General features: G+C 48.9%; 1 protein-coding gene across 3 annotated transcripts in view; it reads left to right on the forward strand.

Annotated features, from left to right (window-relative positions):
* Positions 1 to 17,871, forward strand: part of LOC135821846 (uncharacterized) — a 31,266-nt gene extending 13,395 nt beyond the window's left edge. For 2 of the 3 annotated variants that reach the window (XM_065334845.1, XM_065334855.1), the window contains 11 exons: positions 6,160 to 6,289; positions 6,948 to 7,215; positions 7,749 to 7,902; positions 8,111 to 8,305; positions 10,854 to 11,036; positions 11,356 to 11,560; positions 11,830 to 12,695; positions 13,247 to 13,471; positions 14,169 to 14,606; positions 14,826 to 15,243; positions 16,259 to 17,871. In XM_065334845.1, coding sequence (XP_065190917.1) covers positions 6,160 to 6,289; positions 6,948 to 7,215; positions 7,749 to 7,902; positions 8,111 to 8,305; positions 10,854 to 11,036; positions 11,356 to 11,560; positions 11,830 to 12,695; positions 13,247 to 13,471; positions 14,169 to 14,606; positions 14,826 to 15,243; positions 16,259 to 17,160 — 3,984 coding nt within the window. In that variant the 3' untranslated portion in view covers positions 17,161 to 17,871. The remainder of the gene's footprint in view (positions 1 to 6,159; positions 6,290 to 6,947; positions 7,216 to 7,748; positions 7,903 to 8,110; positions 8,306 to 10,853; positions 11,037 to 11,355; positions 11,561 to 11,829; positions 12,696 to 13,246; positions 13,472 to 14,168; positions 14,607 to 14,825; positions 15,244 to 16,258) is intronic. The other variant, XM_065334849.1, reaches the window with a different exon arrangement.
* Positions 17,872 to 18,116: the final 245 nt, after the last annotated feature.

Here is an 18,116-nt window from a genome sequence, read left to right on the forward strand (position 1 = left end):
ACACCATCGACGTGAACCTATGGCAGATAGCTGTCACAGGCCATGCACACCCAAAATGCGCTCAATGTAAGACGGTCCATCCAGGGGCGGTTTGTGTCCTTTTCGTCCCGAAGCCAGCAGCATTTACCTCCAGTGGTCGCAACCATACCAGCGACGGCCAAGAAATCTGCCGCAACTTCAATGGAGGTCGCTGTTCTTCGTCGTCGTGCCGCTTCTCCCACACCTGCAGCCAGTGTGGCAAGGACCACCCACGCATCCTGTGCAACCAGCAGCAGCGCGGAGCCAATCGGCCACCCCGCCGCTCCTAGCAGAATGGCTACTGAATCGCTTGACTCGGTACGTAGCTTCTTTCCTATACACTCTGCAGACACCACACTGCTAGCTGACCACTTTGCCCGCCTGTTACGTAACCACTCAGATCAATCATGTGTTGCGTATGTTCTCCATGGCCCGCGCCGTGGCTTTACTCTTGGATCTGCCGGCCAACACGACATTTCGGTTTTCTCTAATAACCTACCATTGGCTTTCACTCACTCGGCATTTATATCCGAGCAATTAGCTGCTTCCTGCGCCCGCAGCGAGACCACAGGCCCATTTCCGTCACCTCCATTTCAGTTCATGCGCCGCTCTGGTATTGGTGCCATCCCCAAAAAGAACGGCAAGCCGCGAATGATCCACCATCTGTCTAGCCCGGAAGGCACCGGCGCGAACGACAGCATCCCTGCCGAGCCGCTCTCTCTGCACTACGTGAGCATTGACAACGCGATCAACATCATCATGTCATGCCCACAGCCTGTGTATTTGTCCAAGCTCGATGTACGCAGTGCATTTCGGCAGATCCCAGTCCGCCGTCAGGACTTCGCTGGGAAGGCTCCTACTACTACGAGCGCTTTCTGCCTTTCGGCCTCCGTTCCAGCCCAGCCGTCTTTGACTCAGTAGCCACAGCAGTCAACTGGATCATGCAGCACGAGTTTGCTATAGATCACCGGCTTCACTACCTCGATGACTTTCTCGATATCTCCACTGGTTTGGCTGCAGCCAACCAGCAACTCACCATCCCCCTCCGGGCGTTCACGTATCTCGGCACTCCTCTTTGCTCAATCCCAGCTCGAAGGGCCATCACCATCATTGACCTTCCTTGGTATTGTCCTAGACTGCGAGCGCCACGAAGCTCGGCTACCAGAGGACAAGCTGTCCGAGATCCGTGCGCCACTCATAGCTACTATCAGCGAGCGCAGCATCGGCCAGCGTCAACTCGAGTCCCTCCTGGGGAAGCTCACTTTTGCTGCCCGAGTCATCGTTCCTGGACACACATTCATGCGTGAACTATGATCAGCGTGCCCTGAACTGTATCTGTGTATGCGAGTGCGGTGCATAAAGCCCACCTTGAGAATGGGTTTGCCGGCCCCTTAGTAGATGCGTGGCTTCTGAAGAGGGTGTTGAAGGGCATCCAGCGATGCCATGGTACGGCTGCACTCACCCCTCGCCTTCCTATAACTATGCCAATCCTACGACACCTGACGGATGCACGCCGGAAAAGTAGTATCCTGAACGGCCATGACAAGCTGCTCTACCAAGCCGCCATGCTGCTTCTTTGGATTTCTTCGGTGCGCTGAATTCACTAATGGCATCACACGGGGCTGTACTAGCTCCCCTGGTGACGGACGCCTGCAACTCTTCCTGCTTTCATCCAAGACGGACCCATTCGGTAAAGGCGTTACTAGTGACATTGGCCCGTCTGTACCGCCGTACTGCCCGGTCCGTGCCATTGTTAGCTACCCATCTGTCACTCGTCGCGAGGGACCGGAGCAACTCTTGTTCGTACTCTCGAACAGACAGCAGCTGACCAGGCAGTCATTCACAGTAACAGTATGGTCTCTTGTCGCTGCGGCCGGTGTACCATCCCAGTCGAACTGCTCCGGGCATTCGGTCCACATTGGTGCAGCCACCACCGCTGCTATGGCTAGTGCCCCCGACTCCTTCCGAGTGGCAGGTCCGTGGAAAGAGCGATGCGTGTCTACGCTACATCCAGACTACAACAAGCGCATAGCGCCAGCTATCGTCCCGGCTTGCTGCCGTGCCATGGATGCCATGATCCCCAACTCGGGTGAGTAATGAGCTACTGAACTCTAGCTGCGCAATGCTTGCCTGTGCTGACATTAATTGACCCTTGCTGTGCGTCAATAGTGCTTAGCTAACGGAGTGCTGGTTTCATGGGTCCACTCTCACAACTGGTGTTATCTAGCTATTTGCTGCGGCTCTGCCTTGCGCTATATTACATCCATTTAGCATTGCAGCTCTACGTTGAGCTAACAGCAGCTCTACTTTGAGCTAACAGCAGCTCTACTTTGAGCTAACAGCAGCTCTACTTTGAGCTAACCGCAGCTCTACTTTGAGCTAACAGCAGCTCTACTTTGAGCTAACAGCAGCTCTACTTTGAGCTAACCGCAGCTCTACTTTGAGCTAACAGCAGCTCTATTTTGAGCTAACAGCAGCTCTACCTTGAGCTAACAGCAGCTCTACTTTGAGCTAACAGCAGCTCTACTTTGAGCTAACAGCAGCTCTACTTTGAGCTAATCGCAGCTCTACTTTGAGCTAACAGCAGCTCTACTTTGAGCTAACCGCAGCTCTACTTTGAGCTAACCGCAGCTCTACTTTGAGCTAACAGCAGCTCTACTTTGAGCTAACAGCAGCTCTGCTCTGAGCTAACAGCAGCTCTGCTCTGAGCTAACACCAGCTCTACTTTGAGCTTCAAACCAGTTGTTTCGAAACCAGCACTCCTCAATCCAAAGATGCCTCTTTGTTGACTTGTTTGTGTGAGGGATGGGGCTAATGGTGTACTAGCTGTGCTAGTACTTGTTAGCAACAATCCGAACTAGCGCACACACTGCACTGCATTGCTTTGTACTGCATTCAAGACTGACGTCATGCGCTTTGTTTTGCTGCGTAATCACAAATGGCACCAGCCCGTTTTTGCGGAAAAGAAAAACAAATCTTGCTTGCCCTGTTGTGCTCTTCCAGACAACGGATCGTGCTTCAGCAGTGTTTCTTTTCCCACCATCCCTCCCTATCCAACTTATTCACACCATCATAATATTATCGTACCCACTAACCGGGTCCACTCTCACAACTGGTGTTATCTAGCTATTTGCTGCGGCTCTGCCTTGCGCTATATTACATCCATTTAGCATTGCAGCTCTACGTTGAGCTAACAGCAGCTCTACTTTGAGCTAACAGCAGCTCTACTTTGAGCTAACAGCAGCTCTACTTTGAGCTAACCGCAGCTCTACTTTGAGCTAACAGCAGCTCTACTTTGAGCTAACAGCAGCTCTACTTTGAGCTAACCGCAGCTCTACTTTGAGCTAACAGCAGCTCTATTTTGAGCTAACAGCAGCTCTACCTTGAGCTAACAGCAGCTCTACTTTGAGCTAACAGCAGCTCTACTTTGAGCTAACAGCAGCTCTACTTTGAGCTAACCGCAGCTCTACTTTGAGCTAACAGCAGCTCTACTTTGAGCTAACCGCAGCTCTACTTTGAGCTAACCGCAGCTCTACTTTGAGCTAACAGCAGCTCTACTTTGAGCTAACAGCAGCTCTGCTCTGAGCTAACAGCAGCTCTGCTCTGAGCTAACACCAGCTCTACTTTGAGCTTCAAACCAGTTGTTTCGAAACCAGCACTCCTCAATCCAAAGATGCCTCTTTGTTGACTTGTTTGTGTGAGGGATGGGGCTAATATCATTTTATTGGATATTCAATAGAATATAGGGGTGCACAAACCCAAGAATAGTGCACATACTGTACCAGGGCTAATCTTTTACATGTTCAGCCAGCTGTCAAGGCTTCCCTGTTCAAGTTCGGACTTGCGACGCATCTCCTCCTTGTAAATAATGTCAGTCACCTGTGTGACCAGATCCAGTGTGCTGTCAAGGCCTCTCTGCAAGGCATACTTCTTGAGTCCATCAATGTGCTGAACTGCCTGCTTACCAGAGATGGCGTTAGCGACCACTCCATCCTCTGTGTCGCTTTCATCATCAACATCATCGTCATCATCTTGCTGCGCTTCACCTCTTGCATCAGCCAAGATCTCTTCCTCCCAACTGGGACTGAGGGTCTCTCTTGTACTGAAGTCATCATCAAATGCCACAAATTTGTTGGAGAATCCCTCGCAGATTGACGGTAGGCGCTCAGACCACACTTGGATGTCCTGCGGGTTCACATCCGCAGCTTCCCCACTGAGCACGGCTGTCTTCACGCCATATTTTTTCTTCCACTCGACGAGCCAACCGTTCGACACAGCAAAATCATTGTGGCCCATCACCTTCGCCAGTTGCAGGGCTTTCTCTTGAAGGAGAGGACTAGTCAGTGGCAAACGACGCGCCCGGGCTTTGGTAAACCAATCCCACGTTGCAGAGTTTACATCGCCGTACTTCGCCTTTCCTGACAGTCGACGAAGTTGGCTGGATGTCCCTGCCTTGAACACGTCCATGATCTTGTCCTTGATGATTGACTGGATCTGAGTTTTCCCGACACCCATGCGGTCCGCGATTGACCGCGCAGATTCACCTTTCTCGGATTTCCGAATCACATCCACTCTCTCGCTGAGGGAGAGGCAGCGACGCTTCTTGCTGGAGGATGTAGCCATGTTCCATCTCATGCGAAAGCCGACCACCCTCCAACGAGGCTGCCGTGAACGTCGCTCTTCTGTTTTTTGTAGCCTACAGGAAGGTTGTTTCACTACAACTGCGTGCGTACAAGTACATGTGTACGAAGTCTACGGTACGTGTGGCGTGCATACCTACGACGACCATGCCCGTATACATGTACGCGTATGCGACATGGCAGTAGATCGACACTGCCTGGATTTGAGAGCTACACTACAGCGCAGCCTCAGTACAGGCCAGGGCCAGTCGATCGCACTTGCAAGACAGCGCATTTTCACACCTTGCAGTTGACAGCGCACTGGCAAGTACAGTTTCGCACCTGACTGAACCTGGGTCGCGGTCGCTTACAGCAGATTTGAATGCAGCCACCGTGCATGAAATCGTGGTCGCTGGTCGCGCACAGCAGGTGGTCGCTCTGGACAGATCAGTTTGTATGTGAAACCGTCGGTGCACGGAAAATCGGTCGCTAACGGTAGATGGTCGCCTACAGCAGAGGTCGCTAACGGCAGATTTGACTGTACTTCGCAGCCTTTTCGGACCAAAACCAGTTGACTCAGCGTCCAAAGGACTACGACATATGGGCCAATCGCGGTCATCTGTGCTTCTGTATAAGAATGAAATGGCGCTTTTAGTGACATTCTGCATACAAATCCCCATCTAGTAGGGCGCAGTCACCCAGTTTCGGTGGAAGCGCGCGAATTCCATCGGGAATAAAGGAGGAAGGGAGCGTCTCAGCTTCCTCGGACCAAGACCATTTGACCCAGCACCCCGAAGACTACAACGGGTGAAATTTTGATTTTAGGCTTAACTTCCCCTTTAACATCACTCTCCCGATTGCAGTGACCCTTTCGACTGTAGCAAAACTTGAAAAGTGCCACTATCAGGCATAAAATGTAACTTGATGTACAATTTAGCGCAAAAATCCCAGATGGCGATGTATGTGTTGTTCCTTCATTGGATATGTATGTGTTGTTCCTTCATTGGATATGTATGTATAGGATATTGCACGGTTCCGAGGGGATTATTTTTCAAATCCCCAAGGCGCGCAGCGCCGCGGGGATTATGAAAAATAATCCTCGCAGACACTGTGCAATTTCCTGTGGATATGAGATCCCCTCGTTTGAGGGGATTATGAGCCATAATCCCCTCAAACTAGGGGAAATATCCGTAGATTACCTGAAAAGGGTGGTCTATGTGTTGTTCCTTCATTGGATATGTATGTGTTGTTCCTTCATTGGATATGTATGTGTTGTTCCTTCATTGGATATGTATGTGTTGTTCCTTCATTGGATATACATGCTAAGTTAGTAGTTGCTTGGTTTAGATCTGGCTTTGGAAAATCTATTTTTCATTGCTACCAGGTTCGGCCTCATTTCCTCTGTGCTGAGCTGACGATTCCACAAAGGACGAAACAGTTCTGTCCGCAGATTGAGCATGCTAGTATTTGTATAGCGTAATGTAGTAGCTGATCTGTATGGTTTTCCTTTCTTGATTTGCAGTTTGCGGATGCTCCCGACCTTCCCGAACACTCTACGTATCAAGATGTTCCACGTAACATGAAACGGCAGAACTCTGAGTATGACACTGATCTGTACTTGGCTCCGGCTGAAGCAAGAACATCGGGAAGAAGTGAGTTTTGCTTGTGCTGCATGCGTTGCTGGCAGCCATGACTTGCACTCGGGGTGCCTACGATGGAGTTGGTTTGGGAATATGCAAGCTCTACATTGTAGTCACGGTCGACTCGTCCCTTTCCGGAGCTTACTCATCTGTTTGTATGTGCCTGGTTGAGCTTTCCTGTTGAAGAAGACTCTCGCTTGTACACACCTTTGTGCAGGAGTTTGCCAAAGATTGCAAGAATGCATGGATAAGTGAAATATGGCTACATAAACACATCTACATTGAAAGAACATGACATGGTCAGTTTGAACTGCAGGCTGTGAAAATCTCAGCCGTAGCAATAGCACAACTGGTTAAACGATACTGGTACTGCTGTTCACTCAGCCAACAGTTGTTCGTGTAGAAAGCGGCCAAAGGTTTCCCCTACTTCCCGTAGACATGAGCGATTTATCGGGGAAACTGAAGCTACGCATTTGTGAAGGTGCACTGTCGTGCTTTGAGTTTGGCCAAAGACTGTTCTTGGTGATTTCTACCAGCAGTACTGAAGGCAGACTACCCGGTATCCCACACCCAATGACTAGGTGTTGTAATGTCCTAGGTACAAGTGTGCACTTGTGCATTTCAAGCACTTGTGGTGACTATCATGTGTGTATGGATGTTGTTCATTTAGGCACTCCCTTGCAGGCTGAGAGAAGCCGGTCCACGACCCCGGCAAGCGGCGCATCACCCGCTTTGATCCGTCAAACTCCGACAGCGACCACCCCCTCGGCCATCACCTCTACGACCGCTTCGGCCGCAGTGTCACCTTACAGTGGAGATGAGGCTGACACTGCCTCGCCACAGCAGCAGCGAAAAACAGATGATAGTGGTGGTGGCTTTGGCGGCTTCCTCAGGCGAAGCTTTAGAAGGAAGAAGGAAAATGTCATTAAACCTGCTACGTAAGAGCTCTGTATTATTGCTATCTTAATCCTGATATTTCTCCGCATCAACTACCATATGGAATGGGTAGAGGAACAGTGTTTTCCAGCTACTCACTTCCACTGGACAGGGCTACGTGTGCACTGTACAGGTGTATGATTGTCTGGGGGGGGGGGGGGGGGGGGGAGCTGAGGGGTGATGGAGGAGCAGTAGAAGGCTTGTACAGAGAGGGAGGGACTTAGCTTGGACCGTTACCTTGTCAGATACATGTATACGCCGGGCATGAGATATGGCATATTTTGACTGACTGCTCTAAATTGTTACTCGCATTTTTCTGGGAAACCACTTAACCCTTTCAGTGTAGGAGAGTACTGTGTACTGTGGCGATGGAAATCTTTCATGTACTCTGATATGTTCTTTCTCTCTCTTTCTCTCTCTCTCTCTCTCTATCTCTCTCTCTCTCTCTCTCTCTCTCTCTCTTTCTCTCTCTCTCTCTCTCTCTCTCTTTCTCTGTATGTTTGTGGAATGTTCTGTACATTCACGTCCCATGCAGTGTTTTGGTGCATAATGGCATTGTGGAAGGTGTTCTTAATCGTCGTGGTCCCATCAAGTGGTCTACTCATTACTGCCAACTCAAGTCGGGCCATTTCTTATGCTACAAGGGAGATGATAAGTCCTGCGTGGAAGAAGGAGCAGCCATACTCGACGTAAGTAGGACCTGATAACACTACCGTTTGCGCATATTGTTGTGAATTGAAGAGCATGCCCCAATACCATCTTAGAGAAGCTTTATGAACTGTTTAGCACGAGAATCCATGTGTCTGGTACCTGTGATTATGCCACCGTATCATCTGTGCTGCTGACCTGCTGACCTGCTGTTATCTGCTGACCTGCTGTTATCTCTTGCACTTGTAGATCCGTTTACTCGGCCAGGAAATCCGCAATGCCGACCGGGAGGCAAAGCGCTCGAATTCCTTCTCTCTTTCCAAGGCCTCACAGCAGCGTCGCAACCAGTCCACAGCATCATCGCGGGCTCTGTACTTCCAGAGCGACAACGATGAAGACTACCGCCTATGGTTCAAGCACATCAAAGACTCCACTCAGATACAGGTATGGTACCAGACTGATGTAGCTAAGTGTAAAGAGAAAACTGATTTTGTAGCCAGCAAAGCATGTTTTAAGCAATGCCCATGCATTGGCAGAGTGAAGTCTGTTTTGACTGGCCACTGCGATAGATCACCAGTATTGATTTAAAACATGTTGAACCTGATTGGGGGTGGGGTCCTTGTCTCTAGAGACCAGTTTTCTGTACGCAACAGGGTGTTTGCTGGGTGTATGTATGACTGTATCGTACGGTAGGTATGCAGATTCAGTGCAGATTTGAGCATTATAGTGCGTGCAGACACAACGCAGGACTTGATGACCAAGGAATGGACTTCTCTTCCTTCTTCCCTGCATGCACTACTTAGCTGTGGCACTAATTTGCTGCATTGCTGTTGGCTGAGGACATGTATGTCAATGACTGTGCATTGTACACCGCATCATCTGTGTCACATGATGGTAATATTAATAATTAAACAGTGTAATGTGGACTACTCTGAACAATAACACGCTAATACACTAAATACAGTCAAACCCATGATTTCCTGACCCTATCCCAAGTGCAATCCTCTGGTGACAGGAAACACTTGCGAATTCACCACAACCAAGCACCTGCCATCACCCTGATGTATTCATTATGCATGTTGTGGATAAGCATGTTGTGGATAAGCATGTTGTGGATAAGCATGTTGTGGATAAGCATGTTGTGGATAAGCATGTTGTGGATAAGCATGTTGTGGATAAGCATGTTGTGGATAAGCATGTTGTGGATAAGCATGTTGTGGATAAGCATGCCTACCTACCTGTATCTACAGTCCATTCAGAAAAAGATGATATCCTAACCTTTGGCCATGAAAGGGTCAAACTTTGAGTTTTTCACAATTTTTTCTGCAATCCCCTCTTCCAATTATGTTTCTGAAGTCCATTCTCCGAAAAGCAAGCCATAACAAGAAAAGGATTTCAGCCAGGTTTTGTCTTGTAAGCACTGAATTGGGAAAGGCCATGAAAATCCAATCCGCTTCACTCCATTTGCATCACTACATTGTCCGGTTCGAACCCCAGTTGAGGTACCTCTTTTGGACCCTTTTTCTAACCTCAAATTTTGCGGCACTGCACTGTGTACGATAAAACCACGAAAAATCGCCAAACGCTCCAGCTTGCCAGAGCCAGCACTTCAGCTTGCCAGAGCCAGCACTCCAGCTTGCCAGAGCCAGCACTCATCTTTTTATGAATGAACTTTAGAGGAGTCCGGTCATTTCCTGAAATGGAGGTGTCCGGTAATTACACGTTTCACTGTAATGGGTTTCCTGGCTTTAGCTTTCCCAGTGTTTCCCAGTGTTTCCCAGTGTTTCCCAGTGTGGAGTCTGGAGCTACGTTCTGTGTGCAGTCATTCTTCCCAATCACTGTTTCTAATTCTGTATGTATGTTCCCTTGTATAACACTCTAAAAGTGAATCATTCTCACCCCCTCGCCGAGCTATTGAATAAGTGAGGCGCAGCTAATACCTTTCATAGCCTTGATTGATTTCCTTATTATTAATTTTTGTCTGAAATGCTATCATGAATCATGACCTTGAAATTTGCTGGCTTGTCTGCACTGCTGTATACGGTATGAAGGCTTTGTCTTGTTATTACCAGTACTTGGGTTAACTACACTCTCCTCTCATAACAGAACTAACGTTATGACTGTATATGCTGATCATGTTTACACATTTTCTGTGCTGTCATGATGCTAATAGTGATCTTCTGTACTTGAACTGCAGTTGTGAGTCTTAAACTACAACAAAGTCATGTTTCTAATTTCAACAATGCATCGGTGGTACTGTGCAGTCAATTTTGAAACTGATCCTTTCTTTCTTGCATGATTGCACGATGCACAAGGAAATGTTTACTAAAGTCATTTTTTGACTTGATGCCCTGGCAACACTTGATAAACTGCTGATTGATAGATATCTGTGTCTCACTTCCAACATAGTCATACCATTTGCCTGTATCTCAATGTTCTCTACTGCTATTGAACTATTTCAAAGTACATGTTACATCTGCCATTGCATGACTTCTGCTGGCGCTTGAAGAACTCTGTGATACATGTTGGGTAACGATACACTAATACTTCATCCACAACCGTTCTACTTCACACTGCTGACGAGAGTATGACACACTGCTGCATGATTTGATTGATGGGTCCTCTCTGCTAGCTGGATGATGCAATGTGCCTGACTGCTGTGAAGTGTGCATTCTGCTTTGTTGCCTATGAATGGTGGAAGCTATGCCTGCTAATTGAGTAGCCGCAGTGCCAAGCAACAGAATGATCGTGACCAGTGATAACGCATGGTGGCTAATAGTAATTGCAACTGATTTTCTGGCTAACCTCAACGGCTTATAACCGTGAAATGCTGCTCACCGACCTAACCAACGCTGATGACACGCCGGCTTGAAGCTGTGAAGTGCTACGCGCGTCCCAATTTCTTCTGCTGCCTGAGCAAGTGCTGCAATGCACATGTATGTATCCCTGGTGTTGTGTTGTCACTGCTGCCGGTGCCGGTGCCGCTGTGCAGGTCCAGGCAGTCAGTGACATCACGGCTGTACATCGTGCTGGACGACATCCACCGGCAACCATGGATCTTAGCCAGGCTCAGCGAATACACTCGCCACCAACGTCACCACTGCCATTCAACTTAGCGCAACCTGATGGAGAGCATGAACATGACGCAGATGACGAAGAGGGAGAGGAAGTGTTTGTAAGGCAGATGTGTAGGATGACAGACAATATAGCCAACCTGCAACCTGGACATCAATTCAGACCATTCTTCTGCCTCTGTGCATGCTATCAATTTTCTTTTCCCTTCTCTATCTGTACCTAATATTTCGAGCGTTTTTTCACAGTTTTACACCTCTGTGTTATCCTGCTCAGTGCTGTGACTGAGTCTCCAAATGACATCATTACGTATGTGAGCCCTTCTACCGCATGCTGTTCAGCATTGGATGGTGTGTAACTGGCATGTGTGTGTGTGCGTGTGTACATGTGTGTGCGTGCGTGCGTGCGTGTGTTGATTGTAGAATGAACCTGTGTTACCAGATGAAGACACATACCAGGTACCTAGACCAGCTCAGCAGGCTGGCACCACACTGCCGTCGTGGCTACAGGATGAATTGCATCAGAAACAGGAGGCTGAGGCTATGTCTATGTCAACTGGCAGGCCGATTGCAGGAAACCCACTATGGTGGGCAGTGGTGTCGTCCAACATTGAAGAAACATTTCAAGGTCAGTTGGTGCGTATTCTGTAGACTGGTGAATGGAGTGATTTACACATGGCTAGTCAGACTGTGTGAGAGTAGTCTTGGTTTATACACAGACACTCCTATTACACTGACCGTGGCTGTATGTACAGCATTTCCGTGACAGAAGATTTCGAAGCTTCCTCTATTTCTTAGCTTGGTGTTGGTACTGCTATATGTCATTGTTGTGTGTAAAAAAAAGGGCATTGTCAGTTGAGTTTTACCTTGTCCTGTTATTTTCATTCCCATTTTCAGGCCCACTCTCTATCAAGCATGGTACAGTGGCAGCATTACGCAGCTGGAAAGCGCATTGGTGCACAGTGGCTGGCGGTAGACTGAACTGTTTCCGTCAGAGAACAGACACTGAGAGCGTTGTGGAGCTGCAGCTGGGTGGCCAGCTTCTCAGCCATGCGCCCGAGCGTGGCAAGCCGTTCTGCTTCAACATTTTCATTGACCAGAAGCTGGCGCTGTGCCTCTCCGTGGAGGTCAAGAAAGATTTGGATGACTGGATGGCGCTTCTCCTAACAACGGCTGGTGGAAAGGCAGCTGAAGCTGATGTGCCTCTCTTCTACAACTATGTTCCGAAGACAACGTCTGAAGCAGCCAAGCCAGTAGTCCGCCAACCTGGCAGCAGTGATATTGTAGCGGACGGTGCTGGCTACTTCCATGAAATCCTCCCTGACAGAAACTTAGCGGCAGTGCGGTCAGGTGTAGATGACTACCAGCCACCCGATGTACTACTGGTGAAAATTGCCAAGGCACCTCAGCCGGTGGCGGGGGCGACGTCGGCACTAGCCAGCTCAACAGCAGCACCTGTCAGTCAGTCCACTGCAATGCCACCAGTGTATAAACCCAATGTTGATAGGCCAGAAGCTAGCCGCGCAGCCGCAACCCCGGCTATGGCAGCAGCAGCAGCAGCAGCATCTGCAGAAAATGTCCATGATGGCTATCTGCAGAAGCGTAGTGGTCCATCACTTTGGCATCGGCGGTACTGCTATTTGCAGGGAACAATGCTACATCTGTATTCACAAAAGGGTAGCCAAAATCCCATTCAAAAGCAATCACTTGCCAACTGTGGGCTTGGAGCCACTTCGAAGGATGGCAAGAAAGATGCTTTCAAGGTGAGACGATGAGCCGGGTAACTGCTCTAGTTTGGTTTGTCTATTAACCCCTTATCTTTAGTAGCAAGATGCCAGTGGTGTAGGACGCGGGGGGGGGGGGGGGGGGGGGGCATTTTGGCGGATATGGGGCGAATCTTGGCAGGTTGTGTTATATGGAGTATTACGGGTACATGTACAGCAGGTATATGAGCACTATAAAATACTCTGGGGGTAAAATACCCTGGGGGTAAAATACCCTGGGGGTAAAATGACATGTCAGCCCACTCCAGATGCTCTCCTTTCGTAGCTGGCAACATTTTTTTGATTTCCTGCATTCTGTCATGTTTTATCGTAAGTTAGTTTGCCATCAGCTTTTTCAACATCCGGTTCTGTGATATGCTCCAATAATATTTAGTTAGAACTTCTTAGAAACGTAGCACAATGTGCGTGCATGCTTACTATCAACATATTCAACGTGTACATGACCTGGTTATGATCTGCATCTATTCTGTATCTATTCTGTGAGAAAAAACCCTGTAACATCGTTCTCCATCTCGTTTGGCGGCTCCCAGGTAACACCACCTAGTCCCCATCCTCGTATCTACTTGCAAGCCACCAGCTCCAGGGAGCGTGCTGACTGGATGGAAGCTCTGCAGAAGGCCATTGTCGAAGCGTCAGCCTCCACAACAGCGGTTGGAATCGAGCCAAGTCGCAGACGCTTATCGTTCCGCAGGCCAAAGAGCAATGTTATCAACATGTCTGTTGTGAGTGACGCCGAAGATCAACCCAGGAAACGAGTGAGTGATCCATCTATTCTGGCCTTCAACTTATATTCTGAGCATTACTGGTATTGGTATCATGGACATGTGTTGTATTCTTCACCCACCGCATAATACCGCTCTTCAGCACTACTATACATGTATTTGGACATTGCTAACATTCAGATCTCAACCATACAGAGGAAGTTCGTTTGCAGTTGTTAATGGGGCTGACTAACGTTACCTGCATGCATGCCTTTCATTACTTCCACGTACTGGTTATTTGCTGAGCATAGAACAGGACACATTGTCTCATTTTACTTCTTACTGGCAACTATGGGGAACAACTGATATGTGCACACCAGTGTTCCACAACATATTGGTGCAGTCATCTACGGAGTAGTTTTCAGTTCTTTCTAAATTGATGGGCAGGCATAGTGGGATTGTCTAAGACCATGGTTGTACCAAGCTAAAGTCCTGCTTGGGATTAATTGGGAACTCGTGGCCTGGCACAAGGAGAACATAGATGCAGCGAATGGAATTTTCAGTTGTTGACCACTTTGGTGGTGGGTCTGATCTACTCACCTCCCACCGCTTCAGGAGCTGCATCTGCGCCTTAATCCTTGAGGGTGGTGGTTCCTACGGATGCGGAAACTCAGTGAAATTAAGTCTCTACTCAAACTGTGAATTGTTTTGAAATTGATTGGTGGCTGTTTGTGAACTCTTTGTGCTGCAGGGGCTCATCGGTCGCCTACGCTCTTGGAGCCAGGAGAATATTTCACGTCGCTCTAGCAGACACAGTGAATTGGTTGAGCCAGGTGGTGCTGCTACAGGCGGCTATGATCAAAACAGTCCTCAACCATTCGTTCGTGGAACAGTGTCACTAGGACATGGGGAATTCAAGCGAGCACGTGGTGGAAAGCCAGTTGCTCCCAGTGCTGGCGGTAAATCGATGAGCGGTGTGCTCTTTCTCAACTACGGCAGCGGAGAAGGCTCGATGTGGTGCAAGGTTGCTGATGGCGAATTGTCTGCATTCAGCACACCGCAAAACCGGGAGCCGGCGTATGCTGCCAACCTCGCCGGCGCGCATATCAAACTCTCATCACATCCTCTGCCTCAGGACCGTGTCGTCACCATTGACGGTGGCTCTTTGCAGAAACCTGTTCTAATACGGGTGAGCAGCATGTACATCTTGATGACAAACCTAGTAATGCCTCTGTACATGCAATCCTAGATTGATTAGGAAAATAGGCCACCTGCCGCAGTTTGACATTTTCTGTGAAGTCCCAATTTCAAATTGCAACTTAATATCATAATTGATGCCTATATGTACTCCTAACAAGTTAGTTTTCTGACTATTGCTTGTGCTCTGCACTTCCTGCCTTTGATTTAGGTCAATGGCCAGGCAAAGACTTTCGATGACTGGGTGAGTGCGTTGCAATCAAGCACTGTCCAAGAAAAGCCGCTAAAGAGAAGCTTGAGTATGCGCATCCGCCGATCGATTCGTCGTAGACCTGCACCGCGGAAGCGAGGAAGCGATCCTGCACCAAGCGCTTTGCCTTCTGGTAGTATGGGCACGTCACCGCTTGATCTCGCCACACCAAGCCGTCCTCCTACATATGCTACTGGGGGTGGTGGTGCTGCTCCCAAACCTCTTGGTAGTCGGCCACTTCCTCGCCCGCCAGGTCAGTTGCCAACCTTGCCCCAACCTCCATCAGATGAAGTGGCTCCACTTGATAGCTTGCTGCCCGGCTATGCCAGTCGCCTGACAAGCGATCTGAATGCACTGACAACAGCTGTTGATATTGATGGTAAGCATTGCTAGAATGTATGCACGTGTGTGCGTGTGTGTGTGTGTGTGTGTGTGTGTGTGTGTGTGTGTATGTGTGTGCGTGCGCGAGCATATGTGTGCGTGTGTGTCTGTCTTTCTTTCTGTATTATGTGTGTGTGCCCGCTTGTGAGTGGGTGTACATGGTGTGTACGGTGGTGTGTACGGTGGTGTGTACGGTGGTGTACGGTGGTGTACATGGTGTGTACGGTTGTGTGTACGGTGGTGTGTATGGTGGTGTGTATGGTGGTGTACAGTGGTGTGTACGGTGGTGTGTACGGTGGTGTACAGTGGTGTGTACGGTGGTGTGTACGGTGGTGTGTACGGTGGTGTGTACGGTGGTGTGTTCGGTGGTGCACACATGCATGCGGACATACACATAGTGTGTACATTGATTCCACGGCGAGGCAGGCTACATGCGATGATTGACTGACGAGCAGCTATGTGTGTGGGTGAATGTGTGGGTGAATGTGTGTGGGTGAATGTGTGTGGGTGAATGTGTGTGGGTGAATGTGTGTGGGTGAATGTGTGGGTGTGTATGTGTGTGGGTGAATGTGTGTGGGTGAATGTGTGTGGGTGAATGTGTGTGGGTGAATGTGTGTGTGTGTACGTGTGTGTGTGTACGTGTGTGGGTGAATGTGTGTGGGTGAATGTGTGTGGGTGAATGTGTGTGGGTGAATGTGTGTGGGTGAATGTGTGTGGGTGAATGTGTGTGGGTGAATGTGTGTGGGTGAATGTGTGTGGGTGAATGTGTGTGGGTGAATGTGTGTGGGTGAATGTGTGTGGGTGAACGTGTGTGGGTGAATGTGTGTGTGTGAATGTGTGTGGGTGAATGTGTGGGTGTGAATGTGTGGATCACTGCCGTTCTGCTTCATGTTCTTTATACGTATGTTTGCTGACTGTTGCCACTCCTTGTTTTCTGCTTTACCAAAGTACCATATGTAACGGTTATATGTGAAACTCTGCTTGTGTGCGATGCTTTGACTTCTTTACTGCAGACACTCCTTCCAAGAAAGACTCTCGCACCCCATCCCTACCATCTGATGATCGAAGACCCAGCCAGGCTACGGTACGGGCACCATCTGCTGGCAGAGAAACACCAGAGACACCTGCAGTCACTGTTCTGCCAGGTAGGGATGTGAAATCACCCCCCGCAAAGAAAACGCCTTCTCCTGCAGAAACAGGTACTCGGCAAGGAAAGGCAGTTGTTGGCACCGAGACAAGTCCACCATCAGCAAGTCTGGCCAAGCAAACCAGTTCAAGCAGCCTGGAGAAGTCGGCCGCCAAGAAAACACCACCCGCAGCACCTCGCCGCATGGACAGTATCAGCAATGGCCCCAGCAGCAGCAACGGCAGTAGCAGCAACAGCTACAGCATACCACCGCCCGTCATCAGGCAAGTCAAGAATTCCCCACGGCCTCGTGCTCATACTGATGTTCAGATGTCAGCTCCACCGCCACCTCCCAGTGGCATGTCAAGCCCAGCAGTGTACAGTGACTTGCTCAAGGAGTATGAAAACAAGGCAAAGTCTGTTAATGTACAGGCCACCGAACAGAGAACGACGCTGACACAGGAACGCATCGATCTTGTCCGTCAGCAAGTTGACTTGGAGGATCGAATCCGCACTTGCAATGTGCGCCTAGCTACTGTGGAAGCCAAAGGCAAAGGTAACAGCACCGTCTTCAAGGGTCGAGTTTCTGGTGAGGATCCATTTGAGATCAAGCGTGAGCGAGCAGAGTTGCAGAACAAGGGTGGATGGGTGGAGGGTAAAATCCAGCGTATCGATGACCAGATCTTGCGTGTAGGAACAGAACTCTCTACGGCCATTGATCGACTGGAGAAGGAGCGCAATGCGCGTATTGAGCAGATCAGCGCACAGGAACTTGAATCTGCCATGTAATAGCCTTCCAGCTACGGCATGGCTGTGGCTGCTGTGATGCATGCATTTGGTGAATAGGTGAAGATAAGCTGAATGAACTGATATACTCAACGTGACTGGCTAACAATAGTAATTATTATGGATATACAGATCGCACGGCACGTTTTACACATCGCCGCCTTTTATTGTACACTGGAGAGTATTCACCGGAGACTAACTGTGCAGAGAGATTTCATAATTATAATGCACATTCCTTTCAATCATGCCATTGCCAATATCATGATCAACTGGATATTACAGTACAATGCATGCTTACTTGTTTTGAGCTAACTGGAAACGACAGTGTACACTCTTGTCAGTCTACCTACTGAAGACTCAGCCACCTGACCTTTCTACCCGCTGTTAATACAATGGCTTCTGGTGCCATGTGTGCTGATGTGCATAACGAATATGCGGTATTTGAACATGCACCGCTTAGCTAGCTGTGTACTCGACCAACGCTTTCTGGTGGGCGTCCCTATGAATGTCCTGTTATCATTTTGATTGCCGCATATACCCATCAAATTGCTGCTTTTGTACTTGTCCTTTTTTCCCCTGATGTTTTAATGTAGTCCTACGATCATGCTGTGTCACTTGCTTTTCTTGCACTGCACTGTTACCATGGTTACTACACAGCAGAGTGCACACCATGTATATGATCTTGAACCTCTGAACTAGTACTATTCTACTATAGATTATGTACTCGTTGCAGGGCCGGAAGCAGAGGAGGGGTGGGGCTTGTATAAGAAGACCATAATTATGTCACAGCCTTATGATAACTCCCAGTGCGTGAAAAGGAAGACGACTTGTGTGCAATGAGAGCTGGTTCTCGTTCACAGATGGTGTCCTTACCCGGGATGACGTAATTGAGAAGAACGCCCAGCTTTGTGTGGCCCAGCAAGTGTCAGAATGATCCACTTGCCCGGCTTGGCTGTATG

Source organism: Sycon ciliatum, chromosome 1, assembly GCF_964019385.1.
Source record: "Sycon ciliatum chromosome 1, ocSycCili1.1, whole genome shotgun sequence".
Classification (NCBI taxonomy): Eukaryota; Metazoa; Porifera; class Calcarea; order Leucosolenida; family Sycettidae; genus Sycon; species Sycon ciliatum.